Source organism: Aedes albopictus, chromosome 3 (assembly GCF_035046485.1).
Source record: "Aedes albopictus strain Foshan chromosome 3, AalbF5, whole genome shotgun sequence".
Classification (NCBI taxonomy): Eukaryota; Metazoa; Arthropoda; class Insecta; order Diptera; family Culicidae; genus Aedes; species Aedes albopictus.
This window is the reverse complement of record NC_085138.1, coordinates 424,995,685-425,012,140: the sequence shown is the minus strand read 5'-3', so window position 1 is coordinate 425,012,140 and position 16,456 is coordinate 424,995,685. Positions and strand designations below refer to the sequence as shown.

Here is a 16,456-nt window from a genome sequence, read left to right as displayed (position 1 = left end):
TCTTAAACAAGAAACTGCAAATGTTACTCTTATATGACATATAGAACATACTGAGCATGTATGGTAACAAACAAAGTGTACTTAAATAGAACATACCCAACCTAATCGAAAACAACATGCAATGTTTGTTTGAGAAAACAAAATATATTCTTTAATAAGACTTCTACATAGAAGATCACTGTGTATAAGTTTTAGATATCATGAAAACGACATATCCATGACATAATATGTTTCGAGAAACTTCATAACAACTGCTGTAGGACAAAGTAAATATTTTGTTATTTCGGATTATGTTTTCGGTGTTACTTGGGAAGATAGAAGATAGAAGATAGAAGATAGAAGATAGAAGATAGAAGATAGAAGATAGAAGATAGAAGATAGAAGATAGAAGATAGAAGATAGAAGATAGAAGATAGAAGATAGAAGATAGAAGATAGAAGATAGAAGATAGAAGATAGAAGATAGAAGATAGAAGATAGAAGATAGTAGATAGAAGATAGTAGATAGAAGATAGAAGATAGAAGATAGAAGATAGAAGATAGAAGATAGAAGATAGAAGATTGAAGATAGAAGATAGAAGATAGAAGATAGAAGATAGAAGATAGAAGACAGAAGATAGAAGATAGAAGATAGAAGATAGAAGATTGAAGATAGAAGATTGAAGATAGAAGATAGAAGATAGAAGATAGAAGATAGAAGATAGAAGATAGAAGATAGAAGATAGAAGATAGAAGATAGAAGATAGAAGATAGAAGATAGAAGATAGAAGATAGAAGATAGAAGATAGAAGATAGAAGATAGAAGATAGAAGATAGAAGATAGAAGATAGAAGATAGAAGATAGAAGATAGAAGATAGAAGATAGAAGATAGAAGATAGAAGATAGAAGATAGAAGATAGAAGATAGAAGATAGAAGATAGAAGATAGAAGATAGAAGATAGAAGATAGAAGATAGAAGATAGAAGATAGAAGATAGAAGATAGAAGATAGAAGATAGAAGATAGAAGATAGAAGATAGAAGATAGAAGATAGAAGATAGAAGATAGAAGATAGAAGATAGAAGATAGAAGATAGAAGATAGAAGATAGAAGATAGAAGATAGAAGATAGAAGATAGAAGATAGAAGATAGAAGATAGAAGATAGAAGATAGTAGATAGTAGATAGAAGATAGAAGATAGAAGATAGAAGATAGAAGATAGAAGATAGAAGATAGAAGATTGAAGATAGAAGATAGATGATAGAAGATAGAAGATAGAAGATAGAAGATACCCAAGTAGCACTTGTAACGTAGGAAATATTTTAGAAAAATATTAAAGATTGCATAGCCGTTTCACTTCAGACTAATGGTAACAATTCTGTTTTTGCAGTACACATTCTGGTAGCTCAGACATCGCAATGCAACCTTAATCTTGCAGAAGCTACATTGATGTCACACAGTGGCTTTAGTGAAACCTGCTCTTGAACTGTCAAATTCAAAAAGTTGCATTCTTAACATCATCCTGTTACATTGAAACCAAAAACCAAAACAAATTACCAGACCAGTTGCTGTGAAGTCAATGTTTGGTTACCATGTATCATGTTACCGAAAGTCGTTTCCAAATGACAACAGTGTAACTTTTTGTTGTTAAATTGTAAACACATATGAGACGCACAAAAACGTTCGATTACTTGGTCACAAATGTGCAACTTACCAGTTACTAACAGGTTGAGATCAACACTGCATGTCGAAAGTATTAAGTAATTTGATATGTTTGTATGCTAAAACTTAACAAATATTTAACAAATAAGTTCTAAATTATTATTTTAAAGAAGCTCATGGAAAATACGAACTATGTACCAATATTTTTGGGTGAATTTTACCAAAAAATTGAGTATATCAATTAAACTAAACAATAAAACAAATATCATGAGGAGAACTCATGTATGACGATTCCGTGAATTAAAAAAAAAATGCTTTCAAGCTTTTAGTTGGGAATTCTGTATGAAGTAATGTTTGATGTGAATATTGATATCTTCAGACATCCAACCGGCAATGTAGGTTCTACCCAATAATCACAATGGCGATTAGTTGTACCAGTTACAAAAAACTGACAAAATATATCTTTCAATTATGACTGTGGAGTTCTAAGCGAACAGAATAGAAGAGAAAACTTATCAGAAGTGATAAATAAATTGGTCTTACCAGCCTAGTACCCTTTTTCCCGTTCAAAAATCGTACAACGAATCAGTGCGATGTGCAAATATTAATGCCTAAAATTGCCGAATTTTTAAAGCGCACGTGTTTTTCGCTAGTAAAATTGACAATTTCATCAGAATAATACAATTGCCAGTCAATTTTATGACGGCGTCCCGACGAAAAACATTTCCATTTTACTAGAAAGATACTTATTTCCAATCGCCATTGCCATGTTTACCATTTTCCATAATTGTTATGACGAAACAAGCAATGTAACTTTGAGTTTATTTTTCTATTGCAGTGTAAACAAACTATATTACACATTGGTTACAATCTAAGCTCTTATGCGACGAACGACATATGTTGCACAGGCTCCACCTCCTGCGCTTTTTCGGTGACATAGCTGTAGAAATCGACGTTGCAGACTTTTAAAATCGATTTTTGAATTTGTCGCGTAGAAGTTACCATGATTTAGTTGTAACAAAGTGTGCTGCTTGGGTAGAAGATAGATAATAGAAGATAGAAGATAGAAGATAGAAGATAGAAGATAGAAGATAGAAGATAGAAGATAGAAGATAGAAGATAGAAGATAGAAGATAGAAGATAGAAGATAGAAGATAGAAGATAGAAGATAGAAGATAGAAGATAGAAGATAGAAGATAGAAGATAGAAGATAGAAGATAGAAGATAGAAGATAGAAGATAGAAGATAGAAGATAAAAGATAGAAGATAGAAGATAGAAGATAGAAGATAGAAGATAGAAGATAGAAGATAGAAGATAGAAGATAGAAGATAGAAGATAGAAGATAGAAGATAGAAGATAGAAGATAGAAGATAGAAGATAGAAGATAGAAGATAGAAGATAGAAGATAGAAGATAGAAGATAGAAGATAGAAAATAGAAGATAGAGATAGAAGATCTAAGATTGTAGATTGAAGATTGAAGATTGAAGATTGAAGATTGAAGATTGAAGATTGAAGATTGAAGATTGAAGATTGAAGATTGAAGATTGAAGATTGAAGATTGAAGATTGAAGATTGAAGATTGAAGATTGAAGATTGAAGATTGAAGATTGAAGATTGAAGATTGAAGATTGAAGATTGAAGATTGAAGATTGAAGATTGAAGATTGAAGATTGAAGATTGAAGATTGAAGATTGAAGATTGAAGATTGAAGATTGAAGATTGAAGATTGAAGATTGAAGATTGAAGATTGAAGATTGAAGATTGAAGATTGAAGATTGAAGATTGAAGATTGAAGATTGAAGATTGAAGATTGAAGATTGAAGATTGAAGATTGAAGATTGAAGATTGAAGATTGAAGATTGAAGATTGAAGATTGAAGATTGAAGATTGAAGATTGAAGATTGAAGATTGAAGATTGAAGATTGAAGATTGAAGATTGAAGATTGAAGATTGAAGATTGAAGATTGAAGATTGAAGATTGAAGATTGAAGATTGAAGATTGAAGATTGAAGATTGAAGATTGAAGATTGAAGATTGAAGATTGAAGATTGAAGATTGAAGATTGAAGATTGAAGATTGAAGATTGAAGATTGAAGATTGAAGATTGAAGATTGAAGATTGAAGATTGAAGATTGAAGATTGAAGATTGAAGATTGAAGATTGAAGATTGAAGATTGAAGATTGAAGATTGAAGATTGAAGATTGAAGATTGAAGATTGAAGATCGAAGATTGAAGATTGAAGATAAAAGATTGAAGATAGAAGATAAAAATAGGAGAGGTAGAAGAGGGAGGAAGAATATAATAAGATACAGATTGGGACCAGGTATTAAACTCAAGACTTATTGGCTATTTAAAGTCCAACCAACGTCAGACATGACAAATGATGAAAATTTGCGGTAAGATAAATGTATCAACGTTATGTCATTTTACACAGAGCACAGCAACCTATTCCCAACAATCCATGACCACTGGCCCCAAATTCAAACTTAGCTGCGAAAGATTTATCTTCATCACCCTATAATCATCATCATCATCACACACCGCACCGCAGCAACGGTAAGAATCCCCACCCGTACCAGGAAAAGCAACCATTCAACACAATTTCCTTCAATTTTTCTAGAACAGGCCTTTGGGGAAATTTCAAAGTAGGTACCTTACTCAACCGAACCGATGTTCCGCCGTCCATTCCGGGACGAACGCGCCGAAAGGAGTACGCCCTCGGTGGGAAAGGATTTCCCTCAACAACTCAGCAGACCATTTCTTGCCATTCATCAAACGGACTTCGTTTTCGGGTGGAGGTGATGGGATGGATGCGGCAAAAGTATGGCAAAATTTTCACTTTGAAATAAATTCCTGTTGGTCTGCGCAGTTTTTTTTCTTTGTGGTGTTTGGCCAACTAAACAACATTTATCATTTCCGGCGGACCATTCAACCGGCGACGGCGTCCGATTCTGAAGGCGTGAGACATCCTCCTCATCTCTTCCCCATTCAAAGATGTAAACATTACATTCCAATAGGTAGACCTCCCCGCTCCCCAGGAAGAAAAGACCCGGAAAAAATGGTGAAGAATAACATTTTCTTTTTTCGTGGAATCAGCATATTTTCAAAGAAGGAAGAAGGCGAGCAGAGCGTACAAAGCATTACCAGGAGGATTTTGCTTTCTTTTCATCTCGTCGTGTACAATGCAGCCAAAGCAGCCAGCAGCAGCGTAGAAAAGGCCAGGTGGGCACAACAATGGGTCATGGGTTTTGCTGTGTTGTGTGTACCTTTCAAATCCGGGAGCTTTTGTCCTGAGCGCTGAAAAATGATCAACCTGCCTTGAAGGGATTCTGGAAATGATTATCGGAGACGGAGGAAAGATGTAGGTCATGTTTATCGGTCAATCAACGAGGTCGAAATTGGATTGACTTTAAATCGCCATTATCGGTTTATCGCTGAGGAAGGGTAGTTAGGAGGGGAATTGATAGATTTTTGCGTACCTTGTGGGTACACACTGGTGAAGCTTGAACTTGTTCCTTAGAGGCATGTGGTGGGTGCCTGCTTTCAGTTATAGGACCATTGAGAACCACATACCTCGTACGTGCCATTCCTCTGTTTCATTCCACCAATGGTAACAATGAATCTAGGTAGACACTTATTATCGTTACTTCCAACTTTGTATGTATTACCTAGACTAAATAAGTTTCGCCGTAAAACCATGTTATGCAATCCAAAATTCTAGCAAAACTCGTTACAATTAAAACAAAAACATAACAAGTTGAGATATAAATATAACAAGATTATATCAAATTTTGTTAGACTAAACTTGCGAAATCATAACAAAATTATGACAAGTTCTGTTACATATTTCAGAACAGATTTGTTGTGAATCTCTTGGTTCGAGTTACCAAAATAACAAAAAAATAGCAATCTTTTTCGAGACAACACGAAAAATCTTATAAATTTTGAAATAATTTTATTATTGCAATAAACGTGTTACGAAATTATGTTAGAGGTAATAATATTAAAATGTATAATATGTTAAATGCTGTTAAACATCTGTTTGAATAAATGAAACAAGTTTTGTTATATTTTTGTTGTTATGGACAATCACATGGAAAAATGTCTGTAACAGAATTATATCAACTATTGTTATTGCTAACAACAGTTGTCATTATTTTGTTATGATCTTGTTATGCGCTATTGCTCGGGTTCTTAAGCAATTTATCTTGAAAATTTTCTCGAGTAGTTTCTTCAGAAATTTCTCCCAGAATTATTTCGGATATTTTTTAGGAAATCATTTCGAGGATTTCTTTACAAGTTCGTACACGTATCCTTCACATGATACATGCTGTATTTCTTTAACTATTTCTGAAGAAATTGTCCCAGCAGATCTTCCTTGGAAGTTCTCCAGGACTACTTCTGGAAACTTCCCAAGAAATTTTTCAGTAAATTATTTCAGAAATTTTACTAATCAGAGTTTGTCCCAGAGGTGTATTAAGATACGCCTTTAGAGAGTTCTTAGAAGATTCGTTTGGGACTTTCTTCAGGTTTTTCTCCAGAAGCTCCTCCAGATAGTCCTCCAGAGAACTTTCTTAAATATTCGCTCAGTAATTTCTGCAAATGTTTCGTTATTACTTAACATTTTTCAAAGATTGTTTGAAGAAACTCTCCATGACTATCTGCAATCTCCAGTCCATCCAAGTTTTCTTTTTGAGCTTCATTTCATTTCCTGAAGGTTTTCCAATAAAACCCTCTACTTTTTATTTTTTCGTTTCTGTAGAATTTTCTCCGGAAAATTTGTTAACTAATTTCATAAACAAAAGTACAAGAAATTCTTCGATAAATTTCACTAGAGATATCTGATTCTTCAAATTATTTTTTCAGAAATGCATGTTTTAAAAAATTTATTGAAGCATTTTCTGCAAAAAAAATTGCAGAAATTTTATTAGAATTTTCTCCGAAATCACTCATGTTTGCTTTATACTTTTATTTTATCTTTTCCTTTTAATAAAAGGCTTTTTTATAGGAATTGAGGATGTATTTTTATGGTTTTTTATATTTTCTCTGGATTTTCTCCACAAATACCTACAGACATTGCTTCAGGAAGTTTGTCCAGGCATCCTCTCAGAAAACGTGAAGGTATCTTCAGAAGATTCTCAAGGGATTCCAACATGAATTTTTTCAAGAAGTGTTTCAATTATTTTTATGAAAATGTCCTAAAAAGATCCAAGAACCATATCTAAAACAATTTGCAGCAGAAACCTATATCTGACAGAATTTATTCTGATTTAATCTACGATTTAAACGGCTACGCAGTCTTTTAATTTGGGAAAACGAGGTTTATTATTTGCCCGACGTTTCGACACTGGGGTTTTGTGTCATCTTCAGGGGTACTAAAATTTAATACATGTACTAATTTGATATAATCTACGGATACACAATTCGTCTGGATTACTTACATTAATTTTTCGTTTTTGGTCTTATGTTTCGTCTAACTGTAACTGTCTTGTCGAGTTGTTGTTGGTACATGCTGTAAAGTCATTATCAAAAGTTGAAATTGTCGGGTTCCTTGTCTAATGATAAATTTTGTCTTACACTTATTTGGTTTATCTAGTTTTGCAACGGACTGTACGCGTTTGGCGCAAATCTACTTCTAACAACCCCCCACATATAATTGAACGGTCATTGGTAGCAAAAGTGCCCTATCCTAATAATCTACGTTTCATCGTCGGTTTGTCGTTCTACATTCGGTTTGTTGCGTTCTTGTATAGTTTTAATGCTGTGCAACACAGCTGCGTATGTGGTGCTAAGTCTATCTACGTCTGTTCGCTTATTCACTGTTTTGTCTGTGTTTGTGATGTGGCACATTTCGAGGAATGGTAGTGTTGTCTGTTTATAATTATGGTCAATAATTTGTGTTTGGTCAAGGTTGAGTCTGTGGTTGTGTTCAATACAATGTTGGATTAGGGCTGTCGTTGTCTCTATTAGTGTAGTTTTAGCTGCTTCAGTGTTTGTCTGACTATCGTTCATCAACTTATCAAGTTTGTTTACATTGCTTTTGTGTCCAGTGAGTCTTTTGCCTAGGTTGTTTTTGGTCATTCCTATGTAACAGCTCTCGCAGTCGTTACATGGAATTTTATAGAAGATTTATTCTGATTTTTTTCTGACAGACATTTATTTCTGACTCCTGAAAAACTCCTTTTAAAATTTCTGCAGGAAACTCTGAAGGAGCTTTATAAAGCATTATCGGAATCTATTCACGAATTTCGAAGACATTTTTGGAGAAGTTTCTGAAAAATTGTATTCAAAATTTTTGAAGGAATCTCTTGCTGAAATTCTTGATGATATCTCTGAAATATTGAGGAATCTCTGAAAAAATCCGAGTTGGAATTTCTGAAAGAAAGTAGAATCCCTGTGATATCTCAAGTAATACGCTTGCGTGAATCTCTGGAGGAGATCTGAAGAAATACTTGGAAAAATTTTTGAAGAAATTTCTTCAGAAATTTCTGAAGAACTTCTTAGATAAGTAATTGTAAAAACTCTTCGGATAATTCTTTGTAAAAAAATCAATCTGTGGACGTTTTTCTGAAGAAATAATAGATAAGCTTCTGTAAAGATCTCTAAAAACGCTTTTGAGATATTTCCAAAATAATTCCTGTAGAAAAATTTGTGAAAAAATTTCCTGAAGAATCCGTGTAGTCATTTCTAGAGTTATCCTAAGAGAAAATGCCAGATAAATTTTTAGCTGGATACACAGAGCAATATCTGGAGGACATCCTGAACTACCTGAACGAAATGCTGTATGACCTGCTGTAGATATCTGTAGAGTGTAGAGTATTTCTTGCCCAAATCATTAAAAATATTTATGCAAGAATCCCTAGAGGCATTCCTGGAGAATTTTCCGGATGAATCACTGATGAAACTCCTTGACACATATCTGTGGTAATTTTCAGTGGAACCCCTCGAGCAATTCCAGAACTTATCTCTGATGCACTTCTTGACGAAATACGTGCACGACTTTCTTAAGGATCTCTCGAAGATTCCCTGATAAAACCCCTGGAAGAGTTTATGGAAGATTTTTTGAAAGAATTCCTGGTAGGGTTTCCATCTGTCCTTATTTAACAGAACATGTCTTGATTTTAGACTCAGTGTGGCCAAAATTTCTTAAAAAATCCGATGAGTTTACTCATTTTTGAGAATATACATGAAAACTCCCGAAGGATTTCTAAACGAGTGCTTGGCGGAGTTTCAGAAGAAACCCATAGAAGTTCACCTAAAAGAATATTTCTGTAAAAATAAAATATCGGATGGAAGCCCTGGAGAAATTTCTTAGATAATCCCTGGATTTTTATCAAGAAACCATTGGAGGAGTTTCTGAAAGAAACGCAGATTTTCATACCGAAAGGAATACATGGAGCAATTTTGGGAGGAACCCGTAGAAGTTTTTCAAGGAATCCTGGGATAAAGTTTTGGAGGAATTTCATAGATTTTTTGGTGGAATCTGCATGGCAATTTCTTAAAGGATACTGGAAGAAATTCTGAAGAAATCCTTGAAGGTTTTTTAAGAGTTCTAAGCGTTTGATTTTCTGAACGAATAGCTGAAAGTATTTTTAAAGGAATCTGTGGACAATTTCCTGAAAAAAAATTCGTACTGATTTCTGAAAGGAGAGTTGTAGGACTTCCAAGGAAACCCTTAGGAGCTTTTTTTGAGGAATTTTTGAAAACAAATCAGTTAGATTCTCTAGAGGAAAGTTTGAAACAAATTCATTAGGAATTTCTGAATCAAACAAGTTTTAAAAGAGTTTTCATAAAAAAAACCCGTGGTAGACATTCTGGGGGAATTTTCTAAAGGAAATCATGGCGTAATTTCGGAAGGAATCCAGGAACGTTTTTATAAAGCAGTTCCTAAATTATTTTCTGAGGCAATATGTAAAAAACTAGATATCTCCGATATCTGGCAGAAATTCTTAAAATTGATTTTTTCTCCAGTATTCATGGAGGAATTTCTGAGGATATCCATGGATGGTTTTCAAAATAAGCTCTAATAAACATCTGAAGAAATCTCGCAAGGATTTCTGGAGAAATTCATGGAGGAATTTCTAAATCATTCCATACAAGGAATTCTAATATTATATTTTGAAAAACTTTGGAGGAATATCTTAAAATAATACGTATAAGAAACTGATTTCCTCATTCCTGGAGAAAACTCTCCGAAAGATTTTTTCGAAGATCCCGTTGAGGAATTTCTGAGGGCATTTGTAGGGTATTTTTTAAATAAATTTGTGGAACGATTGTAATATTTTAGCATTCAGTTATATGTATGTTTTTAAGAGTGCAGGAAGATTAGAAAAACATATACACAGGTAATTTTATTAAATTCAGTAAAGTGGAATAAAAGTTTCCCAGAATCGAAAAGGTCAATTTTATTTTAATGTGGGAATAGAGTCTTGGACCATTTGGGTAGGTGTACCTATTTTGGGCACTTGCCGCTCTAACTAAGTCAATTCCAAACGGATTGATATGAATTTTTGTATATAGTTAGGCACGTGCAGTACCTTACTCTATACAAAAACTTAAATCAATCGGTTGGAAATTGAATTTGTTATAGCGGCAAGTGCCCAAAATAGGTACACCTGCCCAAATGATGCATGACCCTATCATTAAAGTCGTTAAAAATCACACGAGCAATCACTATACATTATGTAAGTTGCTCTTCCGCTATTTCTAGATCACAGATTTCCTTTTTTTTACAAACGATTACAACGCAAGCCAAAAAGTAAATATCAAAGAGGAAATTGTTCTTATGAATGTGAAAAAATTCCGATACAATAGCATGGTCTTATACTCAGTATGGTGGAAACAATTCCAAATTCCACTGAGACTGAGAAGCTCTTTTGTTACATGTATGTAAGCGCAAAAAATGAAAAAAAAATATACTTGGGTTATTTTTTTATATTCTCTATCAATCAGCCAAGGGCTGAAAGTCTCTTTAATAAAGACAAATCAATCAATCAATCAATCAATTATAAATATTCATTTTCAAGGTCGCTCATTAAAAATGGGTCCTAAGAACTGGTTAGTCAAGGAGTAACTACTAACTAGGAGTAACGAAATTTTGCTTATCCCACTTAAATCCTAATGGAACATGGGGTAACTGGAGTGGCCTAGTGATTAAGGATCGCCAATCCGGAGACAGAGGGAATTTGGTGAATAAATTATGTTGAGGTTTTAATACGGAAACTTGGTTCGCGAGAATTGATCCTGCTCCTGGGCGTTTGAAATAGATCACGGAAGTTCCTTGAGAGCCTAAAAAAGGGGGTTAGTTTCGGGAATTTCATAAGCTTTCGAAGGGCCTTCGGCCAGGTTTTATTAGCGTTTGAATTGGATTGCGGGGATATCATGGGCGTTTCAATAAATGTATCAAGGGTTTTAGGGATTTGAAGGGGGATTTTGGGAGGGGCGTTGTTTCGGGAGCTTTAAAAAGAGAGTTACAAAGGGATTTCAGGGGCGTTTCAAGGCATTACAGAGGCATTTCAAAGAGTTTCCTCTGAAAATACCTGAAATGCTTCCAAAATCCCCTTCAAAGCCCACACCGACCTCTTAGACCTTTTGTTTCGAAATATACCCAATACTAGGACTCCTCACGGTTCACCTTAATGTGTTTAAAATTAATATCAAAACCACGCTGTTCAATAATCAAGTTGCATGTTTTAAAAACGATGAAGGCTTCGTAAGAATTGTCGGTGACAAACGCCGATGTGTTAGATTGAAGTTGTGGTTTTCCCACATGTGTAGTGCTTGCATACTTAGTAAAAGCATATCACTGCAACCATAACACGTATGTCATTACCAATCATGCAATCACTTCCTAATTATCCCACCAAAGTTGTAGGTTGTACATCCATGATAGCATTTCCACTACCTCGTTTGCTATATTCACGAATCAGCAGTACTGGGCGTACCACACAATAGTACAGCAGCTCGGCCAAACTCAGCAGACTGACGCCCATGCACAAACCCAACACACCGCCACAGTTGGCAATGAAATCCGTCCACCCGAACAGCTCGCTCCGCTTCAGAGCCATGTACTGTGCCTGCTTGAAGTAGATCGCCAGCTTGGCAAAGTTGTTGCTGAAATCCGTGGATTAGCAAACAGAGTTTTGTAACGCACGTTAAACTTACTTGACGACTTTTTCCAGCAGATCGTCGGGAACCTGTGACCTGTAGCGCAACTGGAACGACCGGGCGTGGTCGTACTTCGTCTGCGTTAGTTCCGAATCGTACTCGATCGAGTTGCATGCCGGTAGACACAGGCAGTGATCGCTGGTTGAACTGTTCTTCTGGATGCCTTCCGTGGCGACCAGCAGTTGGATTTCATTTTCCGCCTGGATGGCACACTCCAGCTGGGACGTTTCGCAGATTTTCGTACCCGTGCTGTAGGGCATCGAGAACCGAACACAGCCGCACAACTTCAGGGTATGATTGGTGAGGCATTCCAGCTCACAGTTGGCCTGATTGTACACCGCGAAGAACTCCAGTTTGCGTTCGTAGCTGAAGAAGCATTGTCTACGAAAAGGGCTGTAGCTGCGCAGGGAGTTGGATATTGAGGTGATCTGTGGTTTAAGAGCCATGGTCACTTCATGATTGTACGTTAGTCGAATAAACTTCCGGGAGATGACCGGGAACTCTGCTGGAGAGTGTAGTAGGACTTTGAATCCCAACGCTTCCCGGCAGTGGTATTCGTCGTAAGTTTTGGGCATTCGCAGCTGCATGTAAAGACCTGCTTCAAACCCCGAACCGTAAACTCTACTTGGAAAAGTTCTCAGAGCGGCGTTCGGTTTATAGCCTTCATCCAAGGACCAATTAGAGTGAGCATGTAGACTCTTGTAATATTCGTAGTCCTTATGTAGGTGGTCTTTCCGAAACATCTCTCGTTCTGGAATCAGGTTATATGTGTAGCAAATACCTTCATCCGTAACGGTTTCTCTGAATGAGCCTTCGCACGGGTAGATGCTCATCCGACATTGAATGATCATGTCTTTACTATTCCCAGGACATATTTCATAAAGTTTGTCAACGACGTTTTGCTTCAGTTTATACCTCTTTAAAATATTCTGGTAGCGACCATGTGAATACATCCGATCACAGACTTGTAGCAAACTCAGCATGGTCTGAATTCTGAAATACAGTCAAAATGAGTTCAACACATCACCAGCAGATTTTTCATCGATATTACTCATCCTCGTTCAGTTCAGTATCGTCTAAATCGAAAATCTGATCGCTCACAAGAGTGAAATTTATACTCTCAGGACGGAATTTCGATTCCGGACAGATCGTGATAGCAGGAAACGGTATCTCCCAAACCGAGATAGGTTCCTCGTTAAAGCTGAGGATTACCGGTTTGTGTTCCCACTTGAAGTAGATGTTCCCGATGAGCGCAACGCAACCGTACAGCGAGAGGCCCACCATCAGAATCCACCAGAAGCGTTCCCAGGGTGTTCGCTCGTACGATCCAATGTAGGTCACTCCATGGATAGAACTGCTCGAACAGTACTCGGCAAAGATGTTTCTGATTCCGGTGCGGATGCTGTATGGACGGGACGGCTTGGGAAGAGGAACTTGTTTCGCTGATATATTCTTCGGCTTGGCGAAAAAGTCCTGAGGAGTATTTGAAAACAGAAAAATCTATATCATCGTTACTTTTATTGACTATAACGCATACTTTCAAATACAACGGATAATGACTAGAGAGATATTCGTCGTACATCCTATCCTTGTAAGGGTTCCAACCACAGTGATTGACCGCAGCTTGACTGTTAAACCCATTTGGCGGATTTGCTTAATTGGACTGAACACTAATGGAAGCTGATGGATCACGTGTCATCAGTTTTTATTCGGTGTTGTAATTATCAATAGTGTTAGGGGCTGTCCATAAACCACGTGGTCATTTTTTTGTTTAATTTGTCCATACAAAATGATCATGGGCCGAACCCCCCCAAAGACCACGTGGTTTATGGACAGCCCCTTACAGACGGCTATTAAAAATCATGCAAGCATCCTTATTTAGGGAATTTAATCTAGCGAGCTAGCTGCTCACTCAAGCAAACAGTCGGAAATTCGTTCCATGTTATTGTTGGACTAGGCTCTAAGGAATCGTTACATGTTTAACCGCAGAAAACATCAAAGTACTTTATACCTTCAACATATCTTCAGAACTTTTGACGAAAGTTCTTTGTTGGGAATTCCGCTACTTATTCTCTCAGGAGAAAAGCCACTTTCGAGTAAATGAGGCTTATAGTTTTCCACCAACTTTCCATCTCATACAAAATGTATGAAGCTTCAAAATGCACCCAGTTTGTCCAATCAATTGTCATTTTTCTAATTCTAAGAATCTATAATCTTAAAATGTTCTCAAACGCTTGAATTTTTTTTCATATGCACAGCTCCAAATCGACTAAATGGTCACTTTCACTTTTTTGCATCTGGGCCCCTCAAATTAAAAAAAAAAACTATATATGTACCTATTTCATGTTCCAGCCTTCCATGCTTGAAAAAATAGCTTCTCAGCGAAATTACAAATTGTTTCCGCCCTACAGGACATAATGAAATGGTCTTAGTGATTTTTTCCGATTTTTTGCGCTTATTAGAGAAAATATTTCCTCAAGGATTACCCTACAAATTCTAAAAACAACCTCTACGGGCTGTTTGAAAAATCAATCAGAGATTCATTTGGAAGCTTTTTCTTGAAATATCTCAAGTATCTTTCAGGAAATAATACAGATATTCCACTAGCTATTGCTCTGGAATTTCTGGAAAGACAATTTCGGAAAATATTGCATGAACCGCGTCGAAGATTCCTTCACGAATTTCCACAGAAATCCTTTGGTGATTCCTTCAGAAACTTTTTGGAAGAATATTAAAAAAAAAATATCGAAAGATTCGTGTAAAATATCTTCAAAAGCTCTCCACAGATTCCTGCAAAAATACTTCAAAAATTCCTTTAGCATTTTTTTTGGAAAAACTTCCATGTTATTTTTAAGAAGCGCTTCCAGGAATGTGTTATATGATTTTTCTGAGAAATCCACCCAGGGATTCCTTTTAAAAAAATGCATTCCATTGGAACTATCTTCAAAATTCAAATCAGATAATCCTTAGGAATGACAGACATTTTTGGCACTTTTTTTTCATAAATTCTTTCAGTGGTTTATTCATAAAAACCTACAAGAATTTCTTCAAGAAATTTACCAGATGCTTTTTCAGGAAATGTCCTGAAGATTTCATACAAAAAAAAATCTCGCAGGAACATTTTATGGATTTTTCCAGAAAATCTTGTAATTCTGTCAGAGATTTCTGCATTATAACTTTCAATAAAACGGACAGGAATCCCTCCAGAGATTACTTCAGGATTTCCTTCAGATATGTAAATACAATAAAAAAAATCCTTAATATTTCCTCTAAGGATCTGCGAATTGATCCACAGATTCTTCAAAGAATTTGTTCGGCAATATTTCCTTGAAATTTCTACAGGAATTGCTCAAGATTCTTTCCAATGAATTTCGTCGCAAATTGTGTTCGATGTTGGCCGCACTCTCTCAGACTGTAATAAAACGTTGCATGTATATACTCTTGCCAAGATAAGCCTCTTTGTAAACTGTGCTTCACCAAAATTTATCAAGATTGTTTTTTGAGAAGGGATAAACTTGTTGTTACTGAATTTAATCAAATGTTTTTAAAATAAAGTGACTTCTCCTACAAAAAGGGTGATTATCACAAAATAAGAAAAAGATTCAAGATAAAATAAAAATAAAAATAAAATTGAGTGCAACACTGAAGAACAAAAATATTTATAAATTCAAAGTTGATTTGAAACATGTGGCTGTCATATGATGTATGGACGATTTGTAGAAAACATTATTACCTATCTTGAGACAAAATTTCGTAGAAAACAAATATGATGTTATTTTTTATAAATCGACTTTGAAATAAAAAAAAACTATTTTTTCAGTATAGGGCTCAGTTTGAATTTTTATTTTACTTTATTTTTTTTAAGCTTGACTTATTTTGTGATAATTACCCATACAACACTTTTTTGTAGGAGTAGTACTTTTTTATTTAAACACATTTGTAAAATCGGTTGAAGAAGTCTAGCAATCTACAAAAGATAGTCTAGAGAAAAATGAAGAAACTAAGTATGCAAGTGGCTTATAAGGTCAAAAAAGTTTCATTGTAATCTGAGAGGATGCTGTTACCATAAGTTTAAGTTGGCGTGAAAACCGCCAGAAGTCTTTACAGAAACTTGTCTGGGCATTTCTTCAGGTATTTCTACAAGAATTCTTTTAGTAATACATTCACTGATCGCTCCAGGAAAACTTTCAGAAAATCCTAATATAATTTTATACAAGGGTTTCTTCAGAATTTTTTCCAAGAACTCTTTAATAAACTTTTCAAAGATTTTTTTTAATCACTTAACCTAATTTACAGCTCTCTTGTCCACTAGGGCACTGCGTGATCGATTGGAATTGGAAGCTGTACTTACAATTTGTACTGCGCCTAAATTTATTCTAATATTATTTTACTATCAGTTGCGCTGCTTTCACTTTCTACCCTAGCATGGTAGAATAATGAGCACGAGGAAGCTGATGTGTGGCTGTTGGTTGTTCCTGTTTCCAGTCCGATTGGGGGTCCCTTATGAGTTGCCGTTCGCCGATGTTCAAGTATCCGGGTACATTTGAGCCATGGGCTCAGAAGAGGGTCAGTGTCAGCTGCTCTCAGGGGAAAAGAGCAACTGACGAAAGTGCCGGGGCTGGGAACGAACCCATGACCACCTGCTT

The 16,456-nt window shown here is 35.6% G+C and overlaps 1 protein-coding gene and 1 long non-coding RNA gene across 2 annotated transcripts; both read right to left on the bottom strand.

Annotated features, from left to right (window-relative positions):
• Nucleotides 1–6,915: 6,915 nt before the first annotated feature.
• LOC134292055 (uncharacterized) lies at nucleotides 6,916–7,509 on the bottom strand. The gene is made up of 3 exons (XR_009999431.1): nucleotides 7,221–7,509; nucleotides 7,085–7,155; nucleotides 6,916–7,018 (listed from the first exon to the last, which is right to left on the bottom strand). It is a non-coding gene; the product is annotated as an uncharacterized LOC134292055 (long non-coding RNA).
• A 3,988-nt stretch (nucleotides 7,510–11,497) lies between these two features.
• Nucleotides 11,498–13,392, bottom strand: LOC109410692 (pickpocket protein 28-like). Its single transcript, XM_019684225.3, has 4 exons — nucleotides 13,348–13,392; nucleotides 12,862–13,283; nucleotides 11,808–12,803; nucleotides 11,498–11,756 (listed from the first exon to the last, which is right to left on the bottom strand). Exons 1-4 carry the CDS (start codon nucleotides 13,390–13,392, stop codon nucleotides 11,498–11,500), a joined length of 1,722 nt encoding a protein of 573 aa, XP_019539770.2.
• Between the last annotated feature and the right edge of the window lie 3,064 nt (nucleotides 13,393–16,456).